At 50.3% G+C, this 24316-nt stretch overlaps 1 protein-coding gene across 1 annotated transcript in view; it reads left to right on the top strand.

The window, feature by feature from the left end:
- DNAAF9 (dynein axonemal assembly factor 9) overlaps nt 1-19389 on the top strand; it is a 233853-nt gene extending 214464 nt beyond the window's left edge. Inside the window, exons 35-37 of the mRNA XM_063925341.1 lie at nt 5603-5668; nt 5769-5862; nt 13127-19389. Of these exons, the coding sequence (XP_063781411.1) occupies nt 5603-5668; nt 5769-5862; nt 13127-13239 (273 nt within the window). The 3' untranslated portion in view covers nt 13240-19389. The remainder of the gene's footprint in view (nt 1-5602; nt 5669-5768; nt 5863-13126) is intronic.
- The last annotated feature ends 4927 nt before the right edge of the window (nt 19390-24316 follow it).

Here is a 24316-nt window from a genome sequence, read left to right on the forward strand (position 1 = left end):
CGTCCCGCCTCAACAAAAAGTTGAAAAGATATTGCGCCAGGTCAAGGGACCCTCAGGCGATCGCTGTGGACGCTCTAGTGACACCGTGGGTGTACCAGTCGGTTTATGTGTTTCCTCCTCTACCTCTCATACCCAGGGTGCTGGGAATAATAAGACTGCGAGGAGTGAAAACCATACTCATGGTTCCGGATTGGCCAAGAAGAGCTTGGTACCCGGAACTTCAAGAGATGCTGGCAGAGGACCGACCCTTGGCCTCTGCCGCTCAGACAAGACCTGCTGCAGCAGGGACCCTGTCTGTTCCAAGACTTACCGCGGCTGCGTTTGACAGCATGGCGGTTGAACACCGGATCCTAAAGGAAAAGGGTATTCCGGAGGAAGTCATCCCTACCCTGATCAAAGCCAGGAAGGATGTCACCGCAAGACATTATTACCACATTTGGCGGAAATATGTTGCTTGGTGTGAGGCCATGAAGGCCCCGAAGGAGGAATTTCAACTGGGTCGATTCCTGCACTTCCTGCAAGCAGGGGTGACGTTGGGCCTCAAATTGGGGTCCATCAAGGTCCAGATTTCGGCTCTGTCGATTTTCTTCCAGAAAAGAACTGGCTTCACTGCCTGAAGTTCAGACTTTTGTCAAAGGAGTTCTGCATATTCAGCCTCCTTTTGTGCCCCCCGTGGCACCTTGGGATCTCAATGTGGTTTTGGCATTCCTGAAATCACATTGGTTCGAACCACTTAAGACTGTGGAATTAAAATATCTCACGTGGAAAGTGGTCATACTGTTGGCCCTGGCTTCGGCCAGGCGGGTTTCAGATTTGGCGGCTTTGTCTTGAAAAAGCCCTTTTCTGATTTTCCAGATGGATAGGGCAGAATTGAGGACTCGTCCTCAGTTTTTCCCGAAGGTGGTCTCAGCTTTTCACTTGAACCAACCTATTGTGGTGCCTGCGGCTATTAGGGACTTGGAGGATTCAAAGTTGCTGGACGTAGTCAGGGCCCTGAAAATTTATGTTCCAGGACGGCTGGAGTCAGAAAAACTGACTCGCTGTTTATCCTATATGCACCCAACAAGCTGGGTGCTCCTGCTTCTAAGCAGTCTATTGCGCGCTGGATTTGTAGCACTATTCAGCTGGCGCATTCTGCGGTAGGATTACCGCAGCCTAAATCAATAAAAGCCCATTCCACAAGGAAGGTGGGCTCATCTTGGGCGGCTGCCCGAGGGGTCTCGGCTTTACAACTTTGCCGAGCAGCTACTTGGTCAGGGGCAAACACGTTTGCTAAATTCTACAAATTTGATTCCCTGGCTGAGGAGGAACTGGAGTTCTCTCATTCGGTGCTGCAGAGTCATCCGCACTCTCCCGCCCGTTTGGGAGCTTTGGTATAATCCCTATGGTCCTTACGGAGTCCCCAGCATCCACTAGGACGTCAGAGAAAATAAGATTTTACTCACCGGTAAATCTATTTCTCGTAGTCCGTAGTGGATGCTGGGCGCCCATTCCAAGTGCGGATTGTCTGCAATACTTGTACATAGTTATTGTTACAAAAATCGGGTTTTGTTGTGAGCCATCTCTTCAGAGGCTCCAATTGTTATCATACTGTTAACCGGGGTTTCTATCACGTGTTATATGGTGTGATTGGTGTGGCTGGTATGAGTCTTACCCGGGATTCAAAATCCTTCCTTATTGTGTCAGCTCTTCCGGGCACAGTTCTTAACTGAGGCTTGGAGGAGGGTCATAGGGGGAGGAGCCAGTGCACACCAGATAGTCCTAAATCTTTCTTTAGATGTGCCCAGTCTCCTGCGGAGCCGTCTATTCCCCATGGTCCTTACGGAGTCCCCAGCATCCACTACGGACTACGAGAAATAGATTTACCGGTGAGTAAAATCTTATTTTCATGTTGCCACATATACGCTTTAGGCAACTTGCGGCTCTTCAGCTGCAGGGAAACTAGAAGTCCCAGCATTGCCTGCTGCTCACAGGTTACTGATGAGCAGGGTATGCTGGAAGGCAGGGCATGAGACATACACAGGGTAGTGGGAAGGCAGGCCATGAGACAGACACAGGGTAGTGGGAAGGCAGGCCGTGAGACATACACAGGGTAGTGGGAAGGCAGGCCATGAGACATACACAGGGTAGTGGGAAGGCAGGGCGTGAGACATACACAGGGTAGTGGGAAGGCAGGGCGTGAGACATACACAGGGTGCTGGAAGGCAGGACAGGAGAGGCGCAGGGTGGTGGGAACGCAGGACAGGAGAGGAGCAGGGTAGTGGGAAGGCAGGACAGGAGAGAAGCAGGGTAGTGGGAAGGCAGGACAGGAGAGGAGCAGGGTAGTGGGAAAGCAGGACAGGAGAGAGGCGCAGAGTAGTGGAAAAGCAGGACAGAAGAGGCGCAGGGTAGTGGGAAAGCAGGACAGGAGAGAGGCGCAGAGTAGTGGAAAAGCAGGACAGGAGAGGAGCAGGGTGGTGGGAAGGCAGGACAGGAGAGGAGCAGGGTAGTGGGAAGGCAGGACAGGAGAGAGGCGCAGGGTAGTGGGAAAGCAGGACAGGAGAGGAGCAGGGTAGTGGGAAGGCAGGGTAGTGGGAAGGCAGGACAGGAGAGAGGCGCAGGGTAGTGGGAAGGCAGGACAGGAGAGGCGCAGGGTAGTGGGAAGGCAGGACAGGAGAGAGGCACAGGGTAGTTGGAAAGCAGGACAGGAGAGGCGCAGGGTAGTGGGAAGGCAGGACAGGAGAGGCGCAGGGTAGTGGGAAGGAAGGGCAGGAGAGGCGCAGGGTAGTGGGAAGGCAGGACAGGAGAGAGGCGCAGGGTAGTGGGAAGGCAGGACAGGAGAGGCGCAGGGTAGTGGGAAGGCAGGACAGGAGAGAGGCGCAGAGTAGTGGAAAAGCAGGACAGGAGAGGAGCAGGGTGGTGGGAAGGCAGGACAGGAGAGGAGCAGGGTAGTGGGAAGGCAGGGCAGGAGAGGCGCAGGGTAGTGGGAAGGCAGGACAGGAGAGAGGCGCAGGGTAGTGGGAAGGCAGGACAGAAGAGGCGCAGGGTAGTGGGAAAGCAGGACAGGAGAGAGGCGCAGAGTAGTGGAAAAGCAGGACAGGAGAGGAGCAGGGTGGTGGGAAGGCAGGACAGGAGAGGAGCAGGGTAGTAGGAAGGCAGGACAGGAGAGGCGCAGGGTGGTGGGAACGCAGGACAGGAGAGGAGCAGGGTAGTGGGAAGGCAGGACAGGAGAGGCGCAGGGTGGTGGGAACGCAGGACAGGAGAGGAGCAGGGTAGTGAGAAGGCAGGACAGGAGAGGGGCAGGGTAGTGGGAAGGCAGGACAGGAGAGGCGCAGGGTAGTGGGAAGGCAGGACAGGAGAGAGGCGCAGGGTAGTGGGAAAGCAGGACAGGAGAGGAGCAGGGTAGTGGGAAGGCAGGGCAGGAGAGGCGCAGGGTAGTGGGAAGGCAGGACAGGAGAGAGGCGCAGGGTAGTGGGAAGGCAGGACAGGAGAGGCGCAGGGTAGTGGGAAGGCAGGACAGGAGAGAGGCACAGGGTAGTTGGAAAGCAGGACAGGAGAGGCGCAGGGTAGTGGGAAGGCAGGACAGGAGAGGCGCAGGGTAGTGGGAAGGCAGGACAGGAGAGAGGCGCAGAGTAGTGGAAAAGCAGGACAGGAGAGGAGCAGGGTGGTGGGAAGGCAGGACAGGAGAGGAGCAGGGTAGTGGGAAGGCAGGACAGGAGAGGCGCAGGGTAGTGGGAAGGCAGGACAGGAGAGGAGCAGGGTAGTGGGAAGGCAGGACAGGAGAGAGGCGCAGGGTAGTGGGAAAGCAGGACAGGAGAGAGGCGCAGGGTAGTGGGAAAGCAGGACAGAAGAGGAGCAGGGTAGTGGGAAGGCAGGGCAGGAGAGGCGCAGGGTAGTGGGAAGGCAGGACAGGAGAGAGGCGCAGGGTAGTGGGAAGGCAGGACAGGAGAGGCGCAGGGTAGTGGGAAGGCAGGACAGGAGAGAGGCGCAGGGTAGTTGGAAAGCAGGACAGGAGAGGAGCAGGGTAGTGGGAAGGCAGGGCAGGAGAGGCGCAGGGTAGTGGGAAGGCAGGACAGGAGAGAGGCGCAGGGTAGTGGGAAGGCAGGACAGGAGAGGCGCAGGGTAGTGGGAAGGCAGGACAGGAGAGAGGCGCAGAGTAGTGGAAAAGCAGGACAGGAGAGGAGCAGGGTGGTGGGAAGGCAGGACAGGAGAGGAGCAGGGTAGTGGGAAGGCAGGGCAGGAGAGGTGCAGGGTAGTGGGAAGGCAGGACAGGAGAGAGGCGCAGGGTAGTGGGAAGGCAGGACAGAAGAGGCGCAGGGTAGTGGGAAGGCAGGACAGGAGAGAGGCGCAGAGTAGTGGAAAAGCAGGACAGGAGAGGAGCAGGGTGGTGGGAAGGCAGGACAGGAGAGGAGCAGGGTAGTGGGAAGGCAGGACAGGAGAGGCGCAGGGTAGTGGGAAGGCAGGACAGGAGAGGAGCAGGGTAGTGGGAAGGAAGGCAGGACAGGAGAGAGGCGCAGGGTAGTGGGAAAGCAGGACAGGAGAGGAGCAGGGTAGTGGGAAGGCAGGACAGGAGATGCGCAGGGTAGTGGGAAGGCAGGACAGGAGAGGCGCAGGGTAGTGGGAAGGCAGGACAGGAGAGAGGCGCAGAGTAGTGGAAAAGCAGGACAGGAGAGGAGCAGGGTGGTGGGAAGGCAGGACAGGAGAGGAGCAGGGTAGTGGGAAGGCAGGACAGGAGAGGCGCAGGGTAGTGGGAAGGCAGGACAGGAGAGGAGCAGGGTAGTGGGAAGGCAGGACAGGAGAGAGGCGCAGGGTAGTGGGAAAGCAGGACAGGAGAGAGGCGCAGGGTAGTGGGAAAGCAGGACAGAAGAGGAGCAGGGTAGTGGGAAGGCAGGGCAGGAGAGGCGCAGGGTAGTGGGAAGGCAGGACAGGAGAGAGGCGCAGGGTAGTGGGAAGGCAGGACAGGAGAGGCGCAGGGTAGTGGGAAGGCAGGACAGGAGAGAGGCGCAGGGTAGTTGGAAAGCAGGACAGGAGAGGAGCAGGGCAGGAGAGGCGCAGGGTAGTGGGAAGGCAGGACAGGAGAGAGGCGCAGGGTAGTGGGAAAGCAGGACAGGAGAGAGGTGCAGGGTAGTGGGAAGGCAGGACAGGAGATGCGCAGGGTAGTGGGAAGGCAGGACAGGAGAGAGGCGCAGGGTAGTGGGAAGGCAGGACAGGAGATGCGCAGAGGGTAGTGGGAAAGCAGGACAGGAGGGGAGCAGGGTAGTGGGAAGGCAGGACAGGAGAGAGGCGCAGGATAGTGGGAAAGCAGGACAGGAGAGGCGCAGGGTAGTGGGAAGGCAGGACAGGAGAGAGGCGCAGGGTAGTGGGAAGGCAGGACAGGAGAGGCGCAGGACATGAGTGAGCTGTATGTTGCAGTCTGATCACTTGTAGACCCATGGGATGTGTAAGCCTGCTGATGTGCATTTAGCTAGACTGCTGTGTTGATACAGTACAATGTCACTGCTATAGAACCTGTCAGCACTGGCTGTTGTTTGGGTTTATCATGTTTTACTATAAATTTATTCTTGTACTTAAATAGATTTTTCCGTTTTCTTATTGATGTTTGTTCTAACTATCTTGTGCACAGAAACCACAGAAGAAAGCATTAAGAACGAGACGATCACTAGCTGTTCACGAAATCCGGAATATACACGTAAGTCACAATAAATATTTATATATATATATATATATATATATATATATTTATATCTGTCTGCAGTGAGAGTGTAACTATCTGCTTGGTGTATCTGTAGGCGAAGCGTCACTTGGACCCTCTTCCGGACGGCTATTTCTACAATGGAACTCAGTTTGTGAATTTCCTTGGAGAGAAAATGGATTATCATCCATGTATCCTTTGCACTTACACACTGTTATTAATATGGAAAGATATAGGCGTGTGCCAGACTAATGTCATTATATGACAACGGGCCATAACAACCATTCAGAGCAATGGAATAATATCTGCCGTAATCTGTGATGCACCTTTCCTGCTATACGTTTAATGCATTGCATTTGTGGCCCCGATCCCCACTATAGGCCTGATTCAGCATGGGATTCACACAACTACAACCGTTTACACTAGCATGCAGGAAGGCGCTGGGCCCACCCCCTGCCCCTCCCCCGCTAACATGCAGATTTTTCGTTCAGCAGTAAAGCGCTTGCATGTTAAAGGGTAGCCTTCTTCCCGCGCAGCCTAGCTGCGAAGGCAGCCGGCTACCCGCCATGTTTAGGCTTGCAGCGGCTGCGTATTACATCACGCAGCTGCTGCAGCCAGTTTAGCAAATGGTCCGGATACGCCTGCGTTGTCCGGACTGCGCCCCCGCAACACCGCCCCAAAACTGTTGCGTCGACGCCCCCCGCAAACGCCTGTGCCTGTCGGTTGACAGGCAGAGGCGTTCGCATATGTGAGATGCTGTCGCATCTCACTATGTGCGCACACTTCCGAAGGCCTTCAGCATGTGAGCGTATCGTAGATGCGTTCCATGCTGAATTAGGCCCTGTGTATGTATGTCTGTTGGTTGGCTCTCTGGCGCCATCTCTGTCGTAGTCCCAGCACTGCAGTCACTAACTAATCTGACCTCTGAGACGAATGCATTTTGCCATATGTAACAGCACTTACTATGCAACAGACTATAGAGTACCTGCTCCATATATCCCTAGATGATAATGAATGCTGCAGGCTAGCAACATAACATAAATCTCACACATTCATCACATTTAGCGAGCAGGGGTCCGGAAGTGGCGTGTGCTGTGGTTTTATCCTCCCCAGTATTCAGTAAAAGTGTGTGTAAAGGTGGACTGCGTTGTGCTGGGGCTCTAGCCGCCATCTCTGCTAGTGAGCTGTCCGCTTGATGTCTGCAATCAGAGCTTATACATGGTAATGAAGCCATTTGCAGTACATTATCTTTGAAATATGGAACCACATTGAATTAGTTTCTATATCGCACTGCAGCTGTTTCACTCCAGGGTCCTGAATAAGAAATGAGATTAATGAATAAGTGTTTTTTTGTGTTTTGTTTTTTTTCGTTTTGTTTTAGTGAATTGGAGACACAGACTCTAACATATTACAGTGGAGTAATTTCCACCTTCTGAGTCCCCGGCTTCGCGTGCGGGTATCTCAAAGGGTACAAGGTCATGGTGGGGCGCGCGTAGTGTTTCCCCTTCCCCCGCATACACCAGCACAGGACAGAGGGACACCGGATAACCCAGCAGCATCCCTGCATTAGAGTTAGTCGATGCCGAGACTGGTTTCACTGTAGGTGGCACGTGTGTTTGGCCGAAGTGCACATTATTCCACTGGTGTTTCTTGACGAGACAGTCTTCCCACAGCGGGAAATGGCCAGCACCCTCTGTATAGAAATGGGCGTGCTTAAAAACACACTGTGCACCCCTTTACCTCATTCCAGTAATTAAGCTCTGCAAACAGAACTTGTTTTTGCTCTGCTTCTCTGTCCTTTATCGAGGACAGCCTCACTACACCCATCCTGTCCCAAATCAAGGTGATTTCTCTATCGTCCTAGTGGATGCTGGGGTTCCTGAAAGGACCATGGGGAATAGCGGCTCCGCAGGAGACAGGGCACAAAAGTAAAGCTTTCCGATCAGGTGGTGTGCACTGGCTCCTCCCCCTATGACCCTCCTCCAAGCCAGTTAGATTTTTGTGCCCGGCCGAGAAGGGTGCAATCTAGGTGGCTCTCCTAAAGAGCTGCTTAGAAAAGTTTAGCTTAGGTTTTTTATTTTACAGTGAGTCCTGCTGGCAACAGGATCACTGCAACGAGGGACTTAGGGGAGAAGAAGTGAACTCACCTGCGTGCAGGATGGATTGGCTTCTTGGCTACTGGACATCAGCTCCAGAGGGACGATCACAGGTACAGCCTGGATGGTCACCGGAGCCTTGCCGCCGGCCCCCTTGCAGATGCTGAAGTAAGAAGAGGTCCAGAATCGGCGGCAGAAGACTCCTCAGTCTTCTAAAGGTAGCGCACAGCACTGCAGCTGTGCGCCATTTTCCTCTCAGCACACTTCACACGGCAGTCACTGAGGGTGCAGGGCGCTGGGAGGGGGGCGCCCTGGGAGGCAAATGAATACCTATTTTGGCTAAAAATACCTCACATATAGCCTCCGGAGGCTATATGGAGATATTTAACCCCTGCCAGAATCCGTTAAGAGCGGGAGACGAGGCCGCCGAAAAAGGGGCGGGGCCTATCTCCTCAGCACACAGCGCCATTTTCCCTCACAGAAAGGCTGGAGGGAAGGCTCCCAGGCTCTCCCCTGCACTGCACTACAGAAACAGGGTTAAAACAGAGAGGGGGGGCACTAATTTGGCGTTAGAAATATATAAAAAAGATGCTATAAGGGAAAACACTTATATAAGGTTGTCCCTATATAATTATAGCGTTTTGGTGTGTGCTGGCAAACTCTCCCTCTGTCTCTCCAAAGGGCTAGTGGGTCCTGTCCTCTATCAGAGCATTCCCTGTGTGTGTGCTGTGTGTCGGTACGTGTGTGTCGACATGTAGGAGGACGATGTTGGTGAGGAGGCGGAGCAATTGCCTGTAATGGTGATGTCACTCTCTAGGGAGTCGACACCGAAATGGATGGCTTATTTAGGGAATTACGTGATAATGTCAACACGCTGCAAGGTCGGTTGACGACATGAGACGGCCGACAAACAATTAGTACCGGTCCAGACGTCTCAAAAACACCGTCAGGGGTTTTAAAACGCCCGTTTACTTTAGTCGGTCGACACAGACACAGACAGGGACACTGAATCCAGTGTCGACGGTGAATAAACAAACGTATTCCTTATTAGGGCCACACGTTAAAGGCAATGAAGGAGGTGTTACATATTTCTGATACTACAAGTACCACAAAAGAGGGTATTATGTGGGATGTGAAAAAACTACCATAGTTTTTCCTGAATCAGATAAATTAAATAAAGTGTGTGATGATGCGTGGGTTCCCCCCGATAGAAAATTATGGGCGGTATACCCTTTCCCGCCAGAAGTTAGGGCGCGTTGGGAAACACCCCTTAGGGTGGATAAGGCGCTCACACGCTTATCAAAACAAGTGGCGGTACCGTCTATAGATAGGGCCGTCCTCAAGGTCCAGCTGACAGGAGGCTGGAAAATATCATAAAAAGTATATACACACATACTGGTGTTATACTGCGACCAGCGATCGCCTCAGCCTGGATGTGCAGAGCTGGGGTGGCTTGGTCGGATTCCCTGACTAAAAATATTGATACCCTTGACAGGGACAGTATTTTATTGACTATAGAGCATTTAAAGGATGCATTTCTATATATGCGAGATGCACAGAGGGATATTTGCACTCTGGCATCAAGAGTAAATGCGATGTCCATAACTGCCAGAAGATGTTATGGACACGACAGTGGTCAGGTGATGCAGATTCCAAACGGCACAAAGGTGTATTGCCGTATAAAGGAAGAGGAGTTATTTGGGGTCGGTCCATCGGACCTGGTGGCCACGGCAACTGCTGGAAAATCCACCGTTTTTACCCTAAGTCACATCTCTGCAGAAAAAGACACCGTCTTTTCAGCCTCAGTCCTTTCGTCCCTATAAGATCATATCTGCCCAGGGATAGAGGAAAGGGAAGAAGACTGCAGCAGGCAGCCCATTCCCAGGAACAGAAGCGTTCCACCGCTTCTGACAAGTTCTCAGCATGGCGCTGAGACCGTACAGGACCCCTGGATCCTACAAGTAGTATCCCAGGGGTACAGATTGGAATGTCGAGAAGTTTCCCCTTCGCAGGCTCCTGAAGTCTGCTTTACCAAGGTCTCCCTCCGACAAGGAGGCAGTATGGGAAAAAATTCACAAGCTGTATTCCCAGCAGGTGATAATTAAATTACCCCTCCTACTACAAGAAAAGGGGTATTATTCCACACTATATTGTGGTACTGAAGCCAGAAGGCTAGGTGAGACTTATTCTAAAAAAAAAAAATTTTTTGAACACTTACAAAGGTTCAAATCAAGATGGAGTCGCTCAGAGCAGTGATAACGAACCAGGAAGAAGGGGACTATATAGTGTCCCGGGACATCAGGGATCCTTACCTCTATGTCCCAAATTTGCCCTTCTTACTAAGGGTACCTCAGGTTCGTGGTGCAGAACTGTCACTATCAGTTTCAGACGCTGCCGTTTGGATTGTCCACGGCACCCCGGGTCTTTACCAAGGTAATGGCCGAAATGATGATTCTTCTTCGAAGAAAAGGCGTCTTAATTATCCCTTACTTGGACGATCTCCTGATAAGGGCATAGTCCAGGGAACAGTTGGAGGTCGGAGTAGCACTATCTAGGATACTGCTACAACAGCACGGGTGGATTCTAAATATTCCAAAATCGCAGCTGATCCCGACGACACGTCTGCTGTGCCTAGGGATGATTCTGGACACAGTCCAGAAAAAGGTGTTTCTCCCGGAAGAGAAAGCCAGGGAGTTATCCGAGCTAGTCAGGAACCTCCTAAAAACAGTGCATCATTGCACAAGGGTCCTGGTAAAAATGGTGGCTTCCTACGAAGCAATTCCATTCGGCAGATTTCACGCAAGAACTTTTCAGTGGGATCTGCTGGACAAATGGTCCGGATCGCATCTTCAGATGCATCAGCGGATAACCCTATATCCAAGGACAAGGGTGTCTCTCCTGTGGTGGTTATAGAGTGCTCATCTTCTAGAGGGCCGCAGATTCGGCATTCAGGATTGGATGCTGGTGACCACGGAGCCCAGCCCGAGAGGCTGGGGAGCAGTCACACAAGGAAAAAATTTCCAGGGAGTGTGATCAAGTCTGGAGACTTTTCTCCACATAAATATACTGGAGCTAAGGGTAAATTTATAATGCTCTAAGCTTAGCAAGACCTCTGCTTCAAGGTCAGCCGGTAGTGATCCAGTGGGAAAAACATCACGGCAGTCGCCCACGTAAACAGACAGGGCGACACAAGAAGCAGGAGGGCAATGGCAAAAACTGCAAGGACTTTTCGCTGGGCGGAAATTCATGTGATAGCACTGTCAGCAGTGTTTCATCCCGGGAATGGAAACTGGGAAGCAGACTTCCTCAGCAGGCACGACCTCCACCCGGGAGAGTGGAAACTTCATCGGGAAGTTTTTTCCACATGATTGTAAACCGTTGGGAAATACCAAAGGTGGACATGATGGCGTCCCGTCTGAACAAAAAACGGGACAGGTATTGCGCCAGGTCAAGAGACCCTCAGGCAATAGCTGTGGACGTTCTGGTAACACCGTGGGTGTACCAGTCGGTGTATGTGTTCCCTCCTCTGCTTCTCATACCTAAGGTGCTGAGAATTATAAGACGTAGAGGAGTAAGAACTATACTCATGGCTCCGGATTGGCCAAGAAGGACTTGGTACCCGGAACTTCAAGAGATGCTTACAGAGGTCTTATGGCCTCTGCCGCTAAGAAGGGACTTGCTTCAGCAAGTACCATGTCTGTTCCAAGACTTACCGCAGCTGCGTTTGTCGGCATGGCGGTGGAAAGCCGGATCCTAAGGGAAAAAGGCATTCCGGAAGAGGTCATTCCTACCCTGGTCAAAGCCAGAAAGGAGGTGACCGCACAACATTATCACCACATGTGGCGAAAATATGTTGTGTGGTGTGAGGCCAGGAAGACCCCACAAAGAAATTTCAACTCGGTCGTTTCCTGCATTTCCTGCAAACAGGAGTGTCTATGGGCCTCAAATTGGGGTCCATTAAGGTTCAAATTTCGGCCCTGTCGATTTTCTTCCAGAAAGAATTGGCTTCAGTTCCTGAAGTCCAGAAGTTTGTCAAGGGAGTATTGCATATACAACCCCCTTTTGTGCCTCCAGTGGCACTGTGGGATCTCAACGTAGTTCTGGGATTCCTCAAATCACATTGGTTTAAAACCAGTCAAATCTGTGGATTTGAAGCATCTCACATGAAAAGTGACCATGCTCTTGGCCCTGGCCTGGACCAGGCGAGTGTCAAATTGGTGGTTTTTTCTCAAAAAAGCCCATATCTGTTTGTCCATTCGGACAGGGCAGAGCTGCGGACTCGTCCCCAGTTCTCTCCCTAAGGTGGTGTCAGTGTTTCACCTGAACCAGCTTATTGTGGTGCCTTGCACCTACTAGGGACTTGGAGGACTCCAAGTTGCTAGATGTTGTCAGGGCCCTGAAAATATGTTCCAGGACGGCTGGAGTCAGGAAAACTGACTTGCTGTTATCCTGTATGCACCCAACAAACTGGGTGCTCTTGCTTCTAAGCAGACTATTGCTAGTTGGATGTGTAATACAATTCAGCTTGCACATTCTGTGGCAGGCCTGCCACAGCCAAAATATGTAAATGCCCATTCCACAAGGAAGGTGGGCTCATCTTGGGCGGCTGCCCGAGGGGTCTCGGCTTTACAACTTTGCCGAGCAGCTACTTGGTCAGGGGCAAACACGTTTGCTAAATTCTACAAATTTGATACCCTGGCTAAGGAGGACCTGGAGTTCTCTCATTCGGTGCTGCAGAGTCATCCGCACTCTCCCGCCCGTTTGGGAGCTTTGGTATAATCCCCATGGTCCTTTCAGGAACCCCAGCATCCACTAGGACGATAGAGAAAATAAGAATTTACTTACCGATAATTCTATTTCTCGGAGTCCGTAGTGGATGCTGGGCGCCCATCCCAAGTGCGGATTAGCTGCAATACTTGTACATAGTTACAAAAATCGGGTTATTATTGTTGTGAGCCATCTTTTCAGAGGCTCCGCTGTTATCATACTGTTAACTGGGTTTAGATCACAAGTTGTACGGTGTGATTGGTGTGGCTGGTATGAGTCTTACCCGGGATTCAAAATTCCTCCCTTATTGTGTACGCTCGTCCGGGCACAGTACCTAACTGGCTTGGAGGAGGGTCATAGGGGGAGGAGCCAGTGCACACCACCTGATCGGAAAGCTTTACTTTTGTGCCCTGTCTCCTGCGGAGCCGCTATTCCCCATGGTTCTTTCAGGAACCCCAGCATCCACTACGGACTCCGAGAAATAGAATTATCGGTAAGTAAATTCTTATTTTCTTGCTACTCCTGGTGTTGGGCTCCGTAATGGCTTGAAAACTGTTTCTGTTTCCATCTTTCCTTAATCTGAGACCCCCAGTAATGGACCAGTTTATATACGATTACATCAAAGAGGTGAACCGAGAAATAGAGAGACACAACCGGGATCTGGAGCAGCAGGAATATTACGATGTCTTCGGGCAGAAGCTGTGAAGGTCTGCGGTCTCTGTTGATGCACTGTTCAGCGTTACCCGTCGTCAGCGGAATGACTGCAGAACCAGAGTCGCCATCTGGAAGACTTCTAACCTGTTGTGATTATCCTCCTCTTACAGTCTGCTTCATTCTTGGGAGGGCGTGGGGATGGGAGGGGGATGGTGGGGGGGGGGTTTATAAATCAATTTGCACCTTATGAGTTTAGTCTGTTCACAACAGCGCGGCTAGTTTCCTTGCGGGCCTCATAGCCCATTATCCGATGTATGTAACATTGACACAGAGAAGGCAGCATTTAATGAACCACTAATTACTGTAGGTCCAAGTGTCCTCATACATTAGCTTAATGTAAGCAGATGGGACAAGTCAGAATGGTTCTTTATTCCGATATGTAGCTATTTCACTTTCATTCCTGTGTACCGCTCTTACTAGTTTACAGCATTGAACGCTGTTGCTCTGTGTAATAGAGTATCCCTAAAGCACTTGCAGAATGTCCGCGTTACAGAGGGACCATCCATGTCATTTACTCGCTACGTGTCGCAGTTAACGGCTCATTTTGGGGACAGCCAGGTTGTGGCCTCCACTGATATTCATAGGGAGACAGCCCATACTCCCACAAGCACAAATTGCCTCATTGGGGCCTGTATAGGAGGCTCCATTGAATATTGCTGCAGAACTCAAAACACTAGCGGCCAACTCCGCGGTGTATTGTCTATGATCCGTCTCCGGCTGCACCGCAGTGTATTGTCTATGATCCGTCTGCACCACAGTGTATTGTCTATGATCTGTCTCCGGCTGCACCGCGGTGTATTGTCTATGATCCGGCTGCACCGCGGTGTATGGTCTATGATCCGTCTCCGGCTGCACCGCGGTGTATTGTCTATGATCCGGCTGCACCGCGGTGTATGGTCTATGATCCGTCTCCGGCTGCACCGCGGTGTATTGTCTATGATCCGGCTGCACCACAGTGTATTGTCTATGATCTGTCTCCGGCTGCACCGCGGTGTATGGTCTATGATCCGTCTCCGGCTACACCGCGGTGTATTGTCTATGATCCGTCTCCGGCTGCACCGCGGTGTATTGTCTATGATCTGTCTCCGGCTGCACCGCGGTGTATGGTCTATGATCCGTCTCCGGCTGCACCGCGGTGTATTGTCTATGATCCGGCTGCACCGCGGTGTATGGTCTATGATCCGTCTCCGGCTGCACCGCGGTGTATTGTCTATGATCCGGCTGCACCACAGTGTATTGTCTATGATCTGTCTCCGGCTGCACCGCGGTGTATGGTCTATGATCCGTCTCCGGCTACACCGCGGTGTATTGTCTATGATCCGTCTCCGGCTGCACCGCGGTGTATTGTCTATGATCTGTCTCCGGCTGCACCGCGGTGTATGGTCTATGATCCGTCTCCGGCTGCACCGCTGTGTATTGTCTATGATCCGTCTCCGGCTGCACCGCGGTGTATTGTCTATGATCCGGCTGCACCACAGTGTATTGTCTATGATCTGTCTCCGGCTGCACCGCGGTGTATGGTCTATGATCCGTCTCCGGCTGCACCGCGGTGTATTGTCTATGATCCGGCTGCACCACAGTGTATTGTCTATGATCTGTCTCCGGCTACACCGCGGTGTATTGTCTACGATCCGTCTCCGGCTGTGTTGTATATGGTCCGTCTCCGGCTGCACCGCGGTGTATTATCTACGATCCGTCTCCGGCTGCACCGCGGTGTATTGTCTATGATCCGGCTGCACCACAGTGTATTGTCTATGATCTGTCTCCGGCTGCACCGCGGTGTATGGTCTATGATCCGTCTCCGGCTGCACCGCGGTGTATTGTCTATGATCCGGCTGCACCACAGTGTATTGTCTATGATCTGTCTCCGGCTGCACCGCGGTGTATGGTCTATGATCCGTCTCCGGCTGCACCGCGGTGTATTGTCTATGATCCGGCTGCACCACAGTGTATTGTCTATGATCTGTCTCCGGCTACACCGCGGTGTATTGTCTACGATCCGTCTCCGGCTGTGTTGTCTATGGTCCGTCTCCGGCTGCACCGCGGTGTATTATCTACGATCCGTCTCCGGCTGCACTGCCGTGTATTGTCTATGATCTGTCTCCGGCTGCACTGCGGTGTATTGTCTATGGTCCGTCTCCGGCTGCACCGCGGTGTATTATCTACGATCCGTCTCCGGCTGCACTGCGGTGTATTGTCTACGATCCGTCACTCCCTCTGTTTTCCCTAAGCCATAGATAACTATAAAACAGGGGCCCTTCCTCAGTCACGCTCCAGTGATTTGCCTATCCAGATTCTATAGTCACTTTCTTTATGTAAATGAGTTTAGGTTAAAGTGTGATAATAAGAAATAGGTTTCTCATCGTATAAGTGTTTTATCTGATCACTTCACGTAGATGCTCAACATTTCTAATGCACTATTTGTAAAGTTACAATACTAGATGAATGTTGGTTTCTCACCCTTGCTGTGTGCAATATGCTCCATATAGCGGCTCCTCTGACGCAGAGAGTACAGAGCAGCTGCTCAGACAGAGAGTGGAGCGTTACACGTCTGAAGGCTCAGACAGCCATTGGGCCTGCAATAAACTAGACGGGTAACATTTAATGTAGACTATTGAAAAGTAACTGACATTCATCCTATGGGAGCCTCGCACACCGCCATTGTATCTTGCTGGCGCCTCATGTTACCCCATAATAGGGACAAGTATATGGATTATTTTACTTATTGGGAAGAAATAGTGCATGTAAAGGAGTCTGCTATCCCTGAGGGTTCTGCCTTCAGCATAAATGCTTATCTTCCCATCTCTGTCTATTGGAGATTGGGATATAGCCAGGAAGCTTCGGAGTAGTTCTACAGAGTGTACTTGTATACTATGTTCTACATACAACGAGGCCGCCATATTGTGTGCTGAAACTGCAGCCTTTACTAGATGCAGGTGACCAAGTTTCTCTAGAATGCAGCCCGTATTTATTCTATAGGCGATACACGGACAGCACAACGTGCCAGTGGGGTACCTGGTTCCAGTGAACAGATAGGGTGATGTCTCAGTGATGTCACTGGTTGTTAGTCTACAGATATGCTGCATTCCCAGTGATGTCATAGGCTACATTCTCTGTGATATCACTGGTTCTTAGTGTACTGATAGGCTGTACTCTCAGTGATGTCACTGGGGCACAGATGTACTAAGCCGTGGAGAGTGATAAATTGGAGAGACAGCTCCTAACTCATTTATCAAACACATCCTGTAACATGGCATTTAGAAGCTGATTGGCTGCTACTTTATTTCTCTCCACTTTATTACTCCCCAAGGCTTAGTACCATTCCCCCTGGTCCTTGATAGACTGCACTCTCAGTGATGTCACCAGTACCTAGTCTGCTGATAGGCTGAATTCCCAGTGAGACCACTCCTCCTTAGTCTACTGATAGGCTTGGGCTGTACTCTAAGTGATGTCACTGGCTCTTAGTCTACCAATAGGCTACATTCCCAGTGATGTCATAGGCTACATTCTCATAAACATTCGTTCAGCCCAGACAATTTTGGCCTTCTTCTCTTAATAGAATATCGCACCTCCTGTATCTATGGCTTCCGAACAGACTGTGTTCAATTATTCTCCTGACCTGTTTTGTTCTATATTGCTTTTTTTGTGTATTGTGACTTTTAATACAAATGCCATAATTTTAAGCAAAGACCATATAATAACATGTTGTGGTGTAGATGTAGACTTGTTACCGATCTTTTACATTGAGGTTTAGAACATGCCGGTTTGGCGTCGTCTTAGCGGTACAAACCCGCATGTTGCAGAGCTCTGTAACTTACCTATGCATGGACTAGTGCCTCTTACAACGAGTAGGGATTAGCAGGTGTTCCAAACCAATTGATAGTTAACAATTCCATAGGTGGTCCCACATATCCATATAAACAGGGGGAGATACTGTTCCCAGTTGTACTCTGGATGTGTCCAGTGATCTACCATGCGATAATTCGGTCATTGTATATTTGCTGGTGCTGAATACCTTACGTCGCACCTTTTGGAAAGGTATAAAGATTAAGGATTTAGCTGAGGAATATTCTGTGACGGAACCGGGGCGACCTGTTATAACACTGCTAGCCTCTACCGGAGGATATAATCATTCATGAAAGCCATACAGAAGTAGTATAAGAGTCGTGTAGCTATATAGCAGTAATTATAGTAAGAGACATTGATTGTATAGAATATGTCTCCTGTATAACTGTAAACCGCTTAGGTGACGTGGAAACGGACGCGTCGCGCTGCGTCATCTACAAATGACGCAGCTGTTAACGAAAGCGAAATGTGTGGACGCTTCTTGTTCAGACGTAGAATAGACTTTAAATTGTGCCCAGTGCCTACACCCAGCCGAAACCAACATGCCGCCAATCGCTTCACTAGCGGCATACTTGAGGCAAGCGGAGCCTCGGGCCTCTTATCTGCTTTGAAACGATTGACAGGCCATATCCTCAAGAATATTCAGCGGAGGCGGCAGGTACACTTTAATGAGCACACAGTGGGGTTTGACAAGATTGTAACACTCATTTAAACTTTAGCGCACTTTGTATTGTTCGGTAGTTTTGCGCTGTAATAAAACAAAATACCTTTCACCAGACTGGTACTACTTCTATTAAGAAATTTGCTATGACTTTGCATCAGAAGTCATCCGATTTACCTCGTTTTGTAGCTCAAATCATTTTTAGTAACGACAGGAGACTGTGGTGCTATTGCGAGATAGCAGTGCCTTGCATGCGGCGTAGTTACGCCCATCTGTTTTTTAACGTCTCCCTCCCCGATTTTACGGGACCTACAGTGCTGGTGAAAGGATTTTCAGTTTGCTCAGATTATCCTACGTAAGTTTTGAGCACAACATTATATAAATATATATATCCTTAGGAATTAAGAAGAAGAAAAAACTCTTTGGGGACTGAAATCTATAAAGAGGACTTGTAAAAAAAAAAAAAGAGAGAACAGCGCAGTTTTCCGAAGCGTCTGCAGAACGAATCTACGCTTTTGCGCGATGTCCTCTTATGAAACGTGTATATACTGTAACTTCAATAGAGAGAAAAACTGTTTAGGTTTAAGATTAACCTAATTCTGTTTTAACTACTGTAAATCGAAACCGTTCCAGTGAGTACAAAAGAAGTGCCATTACACTGTGCGACTATCTTTCCCGCCATCGCGGGAGAATGCGACTAGCGTCCTCAAGGAGTTTACAAGCTTTGGCTGACCTTCCGTGGCAGCTTGTGTTTTTATCACAGAGTGAGTGTGTCTAGGGTTGCTGAAGTTATAGGAGGTAGAAACGATGTGATAACACGAAGACAAATCCACGTTTGCACCCGGAAATTTTCCTTCCTTTTCCACTCTTTTTTTTTTTTAATAGGGAATGTCCACCGTTACAAAATGTGTTGCCCAGACAGATTTACTCTACCCATATCCAATGCTCAGAGCAGAGTCTTTCTGCGTCATATCAAAGGGTAGCGAAAGTAAATCTACCTGGACAAACAGAATTTTTCAAAGGCGGCACTTCTCTGTTTTTTATTTATTATTTTTATTGGGAAAATTGCCCCTGCGTACAGCGGGAATAGCTTACGGCACAAACACGCCGCAAGGGCGAGTTTTCACCAAAAGTTTTATTTTGCACAAATCCAAACTGTTGAATACCTTGGGGTGTTTGGAAAAAAAAAAGGGAAAATTGTACCCTAGGAGAATAGATACTGTGATTTTAGCATCTTTAGAGAATTAAAATACGTACCTCAGAACAATAGTGAGAAAAGAGCTGCGTCGCTTTTCACGATTGTGGAAAGCGAATATATTAAAGTCTCACTCAACAGTGTGCCAAATTCACTTTATTTCTTATGTTTGCTGGGTTTTACCTGTTTGTTTTCTATTGTTTTCTTTTTCATTTGTCCACAGACACTACTGTAACTTCAGTAAAACTGAACTGTGTGATTGAAGCTTTTGCTAACTATTGTATTTATTACTACTTAGTATAGAGAATTGTATGAAATGACCTTTCCATTTATTTTTGTATTACTTTTAATGTTTTTACTTGCCATCGAGCAGATCTGATTTTTACACTTAACTCCAGTGTACCTGCTAGATAACAATAAACTATTTTATTGTCTGTTTCCTGCGCGTCCTTGTCATTTTGTTTTCTTGTTCCTGACCTTGCGCACGATGCACATCTGTCGTGTTTGTGTTTTGCTCAAGTAAAAGTTAATAATGCGGACAATACATCTCTGCCCCCCTCATAAGCAGTACGAGTACCCTCCCTCTGTATACACAGGTGATCGCCTTGCTAATAAATGCACCGCATTCCCAGTCGTAGCCCAGCAGCCGGAATCTACCTGGTAAAGCAGAAGGCGCTGTACAGAAGTGTAGATTGTGCTACTACTCCGTTTCTGTCAATGGCAGGCAGATAGAGAGTCTGCAAGGGGCATAAATATTATAATTGGGAGGGGAAAATGGACAGTGAGTTACTGGGAAATTTTCGGAATGTAGAATGTTTCATCTAGACCAGGGCTGGCCAAACCAGTCCTCGAGATCTACCAACAGTTCAGGTTTTCCAGGCCTCCTGGAGAGCTGTAGAATTGTCAGTTAGGAATGAATGCAGCACATCTTAATTAGTCATGACTACACCTGTGCACCAGCTAGGTGGTCTGGAAAATGTGAACTGTTGGTAGATCTCGAGGACTGGTTTGGCCAGCCCTGGTCTAGACTGTTGGTTCTTGTTGGTTGGAAACAACACTTCTGTAGCGGGGTACACTGGGGTTCCACAGGGATAACATTGGGGTATAGAGTTGGTTCTTGACCCGAGGCACCAACAGGCTAAAAGCTTTGACTGTTCCCAGGATGCTTAGCGCCGCCTCCTCTATAACCCCTCCTTCAGGCACTGGAGCTCAGTTTGTAAGTTGGTGCCTGCAGTTCAGGCAGCAAACAGGTGGTGCTGCGCTAGGCAGCCCTGAAAAGAGCTTTACAGAAGACTTCAAGGACCGCAGCATAGGCACATGCAAGTGCTATATGTCATTTTGACATAACATGCTGCGGCTCCCTCACCTCCACCGGCGGCGCTGTATACTCCCGTGCCCTGGTTGCTGGGTACTTACAGCAGAGGGCTCCGGTTTCCACTAGGGCGCACACACTTGCCGCTGCTTTCCGGGATCGCGTGGCTGCATCAAACGAGGGGGTAAGAGGGTCACCCAGGCGGGACCCACTGTAAATCGCGATCCGGCGTGGTCTTTAGGAGACGGACTGCGCGTTCTGGCGTGGACACTGTGGCCGTACAGAGACCCCACTAGACCACCAGGGCAAGGGCACCAGTCGAATTACATCATAATCCGTTTTGCAAAGGCCCGCAGTACCCGGTGGTGAAGTCCAACAAGGGGGATAAGGCCCTGACCTGTAGCCCCAGCCCCAGGCGCCATTTACTGCTAATGTTCCCGCCCTGGAGAGGCATATCTCTCTCTCCCTCACTCCCTGTCAGCGTTTGGGCGCCTTTACACACATGCTGAGCTGACTTTGGGACTGCTGGGCAATGTCTCCTCTGTAAAGCCGCCTGCATCATCAGCGCTGTGCATTTACAGGACACTTAAGTAATCTTCATGTCTTTTAGACAGTGTTAGTTAAGAACAAGTGCATACATTCAGGGCTATTTAGTACATGTACCCTGGGATATACATCCAGTCTTTACTGTGCATTGTTATATCTATATACATATTTAACATTACTTTCTCTAACGTCCTTGAGGATGCTGGGACTCCTTAAGGACCATGGGGAATAGACTGGCTCCGCAGGAGATAGGGCACTTTAAGAAAGCTTTGGATTCTGGGTGTGCACTGGCTCCTCCCTCTACGCCCCTCCTCCAGATCTCAGTTTTACACTGTGCCCAGAGCAAGATGGGTGCACTGCAGGGAGCTCTCCAGAGTTCTCTGCCTGAAAGCATTTTTGTTTGGATTTTTCTTTCTACTTTTTACTACTTTTTCACAGGGAGCACTGCTGGCAACAGGCTCACTGCATCGAGGGACTGAGGAGAGAGGAGCAGACCGTCTTGTCAAAGATAGGCTCTGCTTCCTCGGCTACTGGACACCATTAGCTCCAGAGGGGGTGAATGCAGGTTCTTACTGGGGTCCACCCCCGGAGCCGCGCCGCCGTTCTCCTCACAGAGCCAGAAGTACAGAAGTCGTCAGGCGGCAGAAGCCTTCAGCTTCACTGAGGTAACGCACAGCACTGCAGCTGTGTGTCATTGCTCCCATACACCTCACACACTCCGGTCACTGTAAGGGTGCACGGCGCAGGGGGGAGCGCCCTGGGCAGCAATATAAACCTCTGCATGGCAAAAAGACTATATACATGTACAGGTAGGCTCTGTACATGTATATAAAAGAGCCCCTGCCATATTTTACTAAGTTTGAACAGGACAGAAGCCCGCCGTGAGGGTCGGGGCTTCTCCCTCAGCACTCACCAGCGCCATTTTCTCTCCACAGCACTGCTGAGAGAAAGCTCCCCGGACTCTCCCCTGCTTACACACGGTGAAAGGGTGCTTAAAAGAGAGGGGGGGGGGGGGGGGCACATAATTGTCGGTTTACATATTACACAGAGCTGCTGGGGAAAAACATTTTGTGTTGGTCTCCAGGGTTAATGTGCTGGGGTGTGTGCTGGCATACTCTCTCTCTGTCTCTCCAAAGGGTCTTGACAGGGATACTGTCTTCAGAAAAGGGGTTCCCTGTGTGTGTGAAGTGTGTCGGTACGCGTGTGTCGACATGTTTGACAAGGAAGGCTCGCTTACTGGAGGGGGAGTGTTTGAATGTCAGGTCGCCGTCGGCAACGCCGACACCGGAATGGGTGGATATGCTGAATGTCTTGAATGCAAATGTCAATCTATTGCATAAAAGATTAGACAAGGCAGAAGCTAGGGATCAGTCAGGTAGTCAGTCCATGCCTGTCCCTATGGCGCCAGGCCCATCGGGGTCTCAGAAGCGCACCATATCCCAGATCGATGACACAGATACCGACACAGATTCTGACTCTAGTGTCGACTATGAAGATGCAAAATTACAGCCGAAGGTGGCAAAAGGTATTCGGTACATGATTATGGCCATTAAAGAGGTTTTGCATATTACTGAGGAACCCCCTGTCCCTGACACGAGGGTACACATGTATAAAGAGAAAAAGCCTGAAGTCACTTTTCCATCATCATTTGAATTAAGTGACTTGTGCGAAAAGGCTTGGGACTCTCCAGATAGGAGACCACAAGTTCCCAAAAGGATTCTTATGGCGTATCCTTTTCCACAAACTGATAGGATACGCTGGGAATCTTCACCAAAAGTGGACAAGGCGCTGACACGCTTGTCCAAAAAGGTGGCACTACCTTCTCAGGATACGGCTTCCCTCAAGGAACCGGCTGATCGCAGGCAGGAAATTACTTTGAATCACATTTACACTCACTCCGGTACTATTGCTAGACCGGCTATGGCGTCGGCCTGGGTTTGTAGTGCGGTTGTGGCATGGGCAGATTCCTTATCTACGGAGATTGACACCTTAGATAGGGATGCCATTCAAATGACCTTAGAGCATATCAGAGATGCTGTCTTGTATATGAGAGATGCTCAGAGAGACATTTGTTTATTAAGCTCCAGAATAAATGCTATGTCTATTTCTGCTAGGCGACTCCTGTGGACCCGGCAGTGGACGGGAGATGCCGATTCTAAGCGGCACATGGAGTCCTTGCCGTACAAGGGGGAGGAGTTGTTTGGAGACGGCCTCTCGGACCTTGTCGCTACGGCTGGTAAATCGAATTTCTTACCTTATGTCCCCCCGCAGCATACTAAGAAGGCACCTCATTATCAAATGCAGTCCTTTCGTTCCAATAAAAACAAGAAGGTACGAGGATCGTCCTTTGTTGCCAGAGGGAAAGGCAGGGGAAAGAAGCTGCACACAGCTAGTTCCCAAGAGTAGAAGTCCTCCCCGGCGTCTGCAAAGTCCACCGCATGACGCTGGGGCTTCCCGGGGGGAGGCAGTTCTGGTGGGGGCTCGTCTTCGGTTTTTCAGCCACGTCTGGGTTCAATCGCAGGTGGATCCCTGGGCAGTAGAGATTGTTGCTCAGGGATACAGGCTAGAATTCGAAGACTTGCCTCCTCGCCGGTTTTTCAAATCGGCTCTGCCGACTTCCCCGTCAGAGAGGGAGTCAGTGTTGACAGCAATCCAAAAATTGTGTGTTCAACAGGTGATTGTCACAGTTCCTCATCTCCAGCAGGGAGAGGGATATTATTCAACCCTGTTTGTGGTCCCGAAACCAGGCCCATTTTAAACCTGAAATCTCTGAACTTGTACTTGAAAAGGTTCAAGTTCAAAATGGAATCACTCCGGGCGGTCATCGCCAGCCTGGAGGGGGGGGATTGGATGGTGACCCTGGACATAAAGGATGCATACCTTCATGTTCCAATATTCTCCCCCCCCCCCCCCCCCCCCCCCATCAGGCGTTCCTGAGATTTACAGTGCAGGACTGTCACTACCAATTTCAGACGTTACCGTTTGGGCTTTCCACGGCCCCGAGGGTTTTCACCAAGGTAATGGCGGAAATGATGGTGCTCCTGCGCAGGCAGGGGGTCACAATTATCCCATACTTGGACGATCTCCTAATAAAGGCGAGATCTCGGGAGAAGTTGCTGGACAGCGTGTCTCTGTCCATGAAGACGTTGCAGCTACACGGCTGGGTTCTCAATATACCGAAGTCCCAGCTAGTTCCTACAACGCGCCTGACCTTTCTGGGCCTGATTCTAGACACAGACCAGAAAAAGGTTTTTCTTCCGATCGAAAAGGTTCAGGAACTCATGACCATGGTCAGGAACCTATTGAAACCAAAGAAGGTTTCAGTGCATCAGTGCACGCGGGTCCTGGGGAAAATGGTGGCTTCAAACGAGGCCATCCCTTTTGGCAGATTCCATGCGAGGACTTTTCAATGGGACCTCTTGGACAAGTGGTCCGGGTCCCATTTACAAATGCATCAAAGGATCACCCTGTCTCCCAGGACCAGGGTATCTCTCCTGTGGTGGCTGAA

This window comes from Pseudophryne corroboree, chromosome 1 (genome assembly GCF_028390025.1).
Source record: "Pseudophryne corroboree isolate aPseCor3 chromosome 1, aPseCor3.hap2, whole genome shotgun sequence".
Taxonomy (NCBI): Eukaryota; Metazoa; Chordata; class Amphibia; order Anura; family Myobatrachidae; genus Pseudophryne; species Pseudophryne corroboree.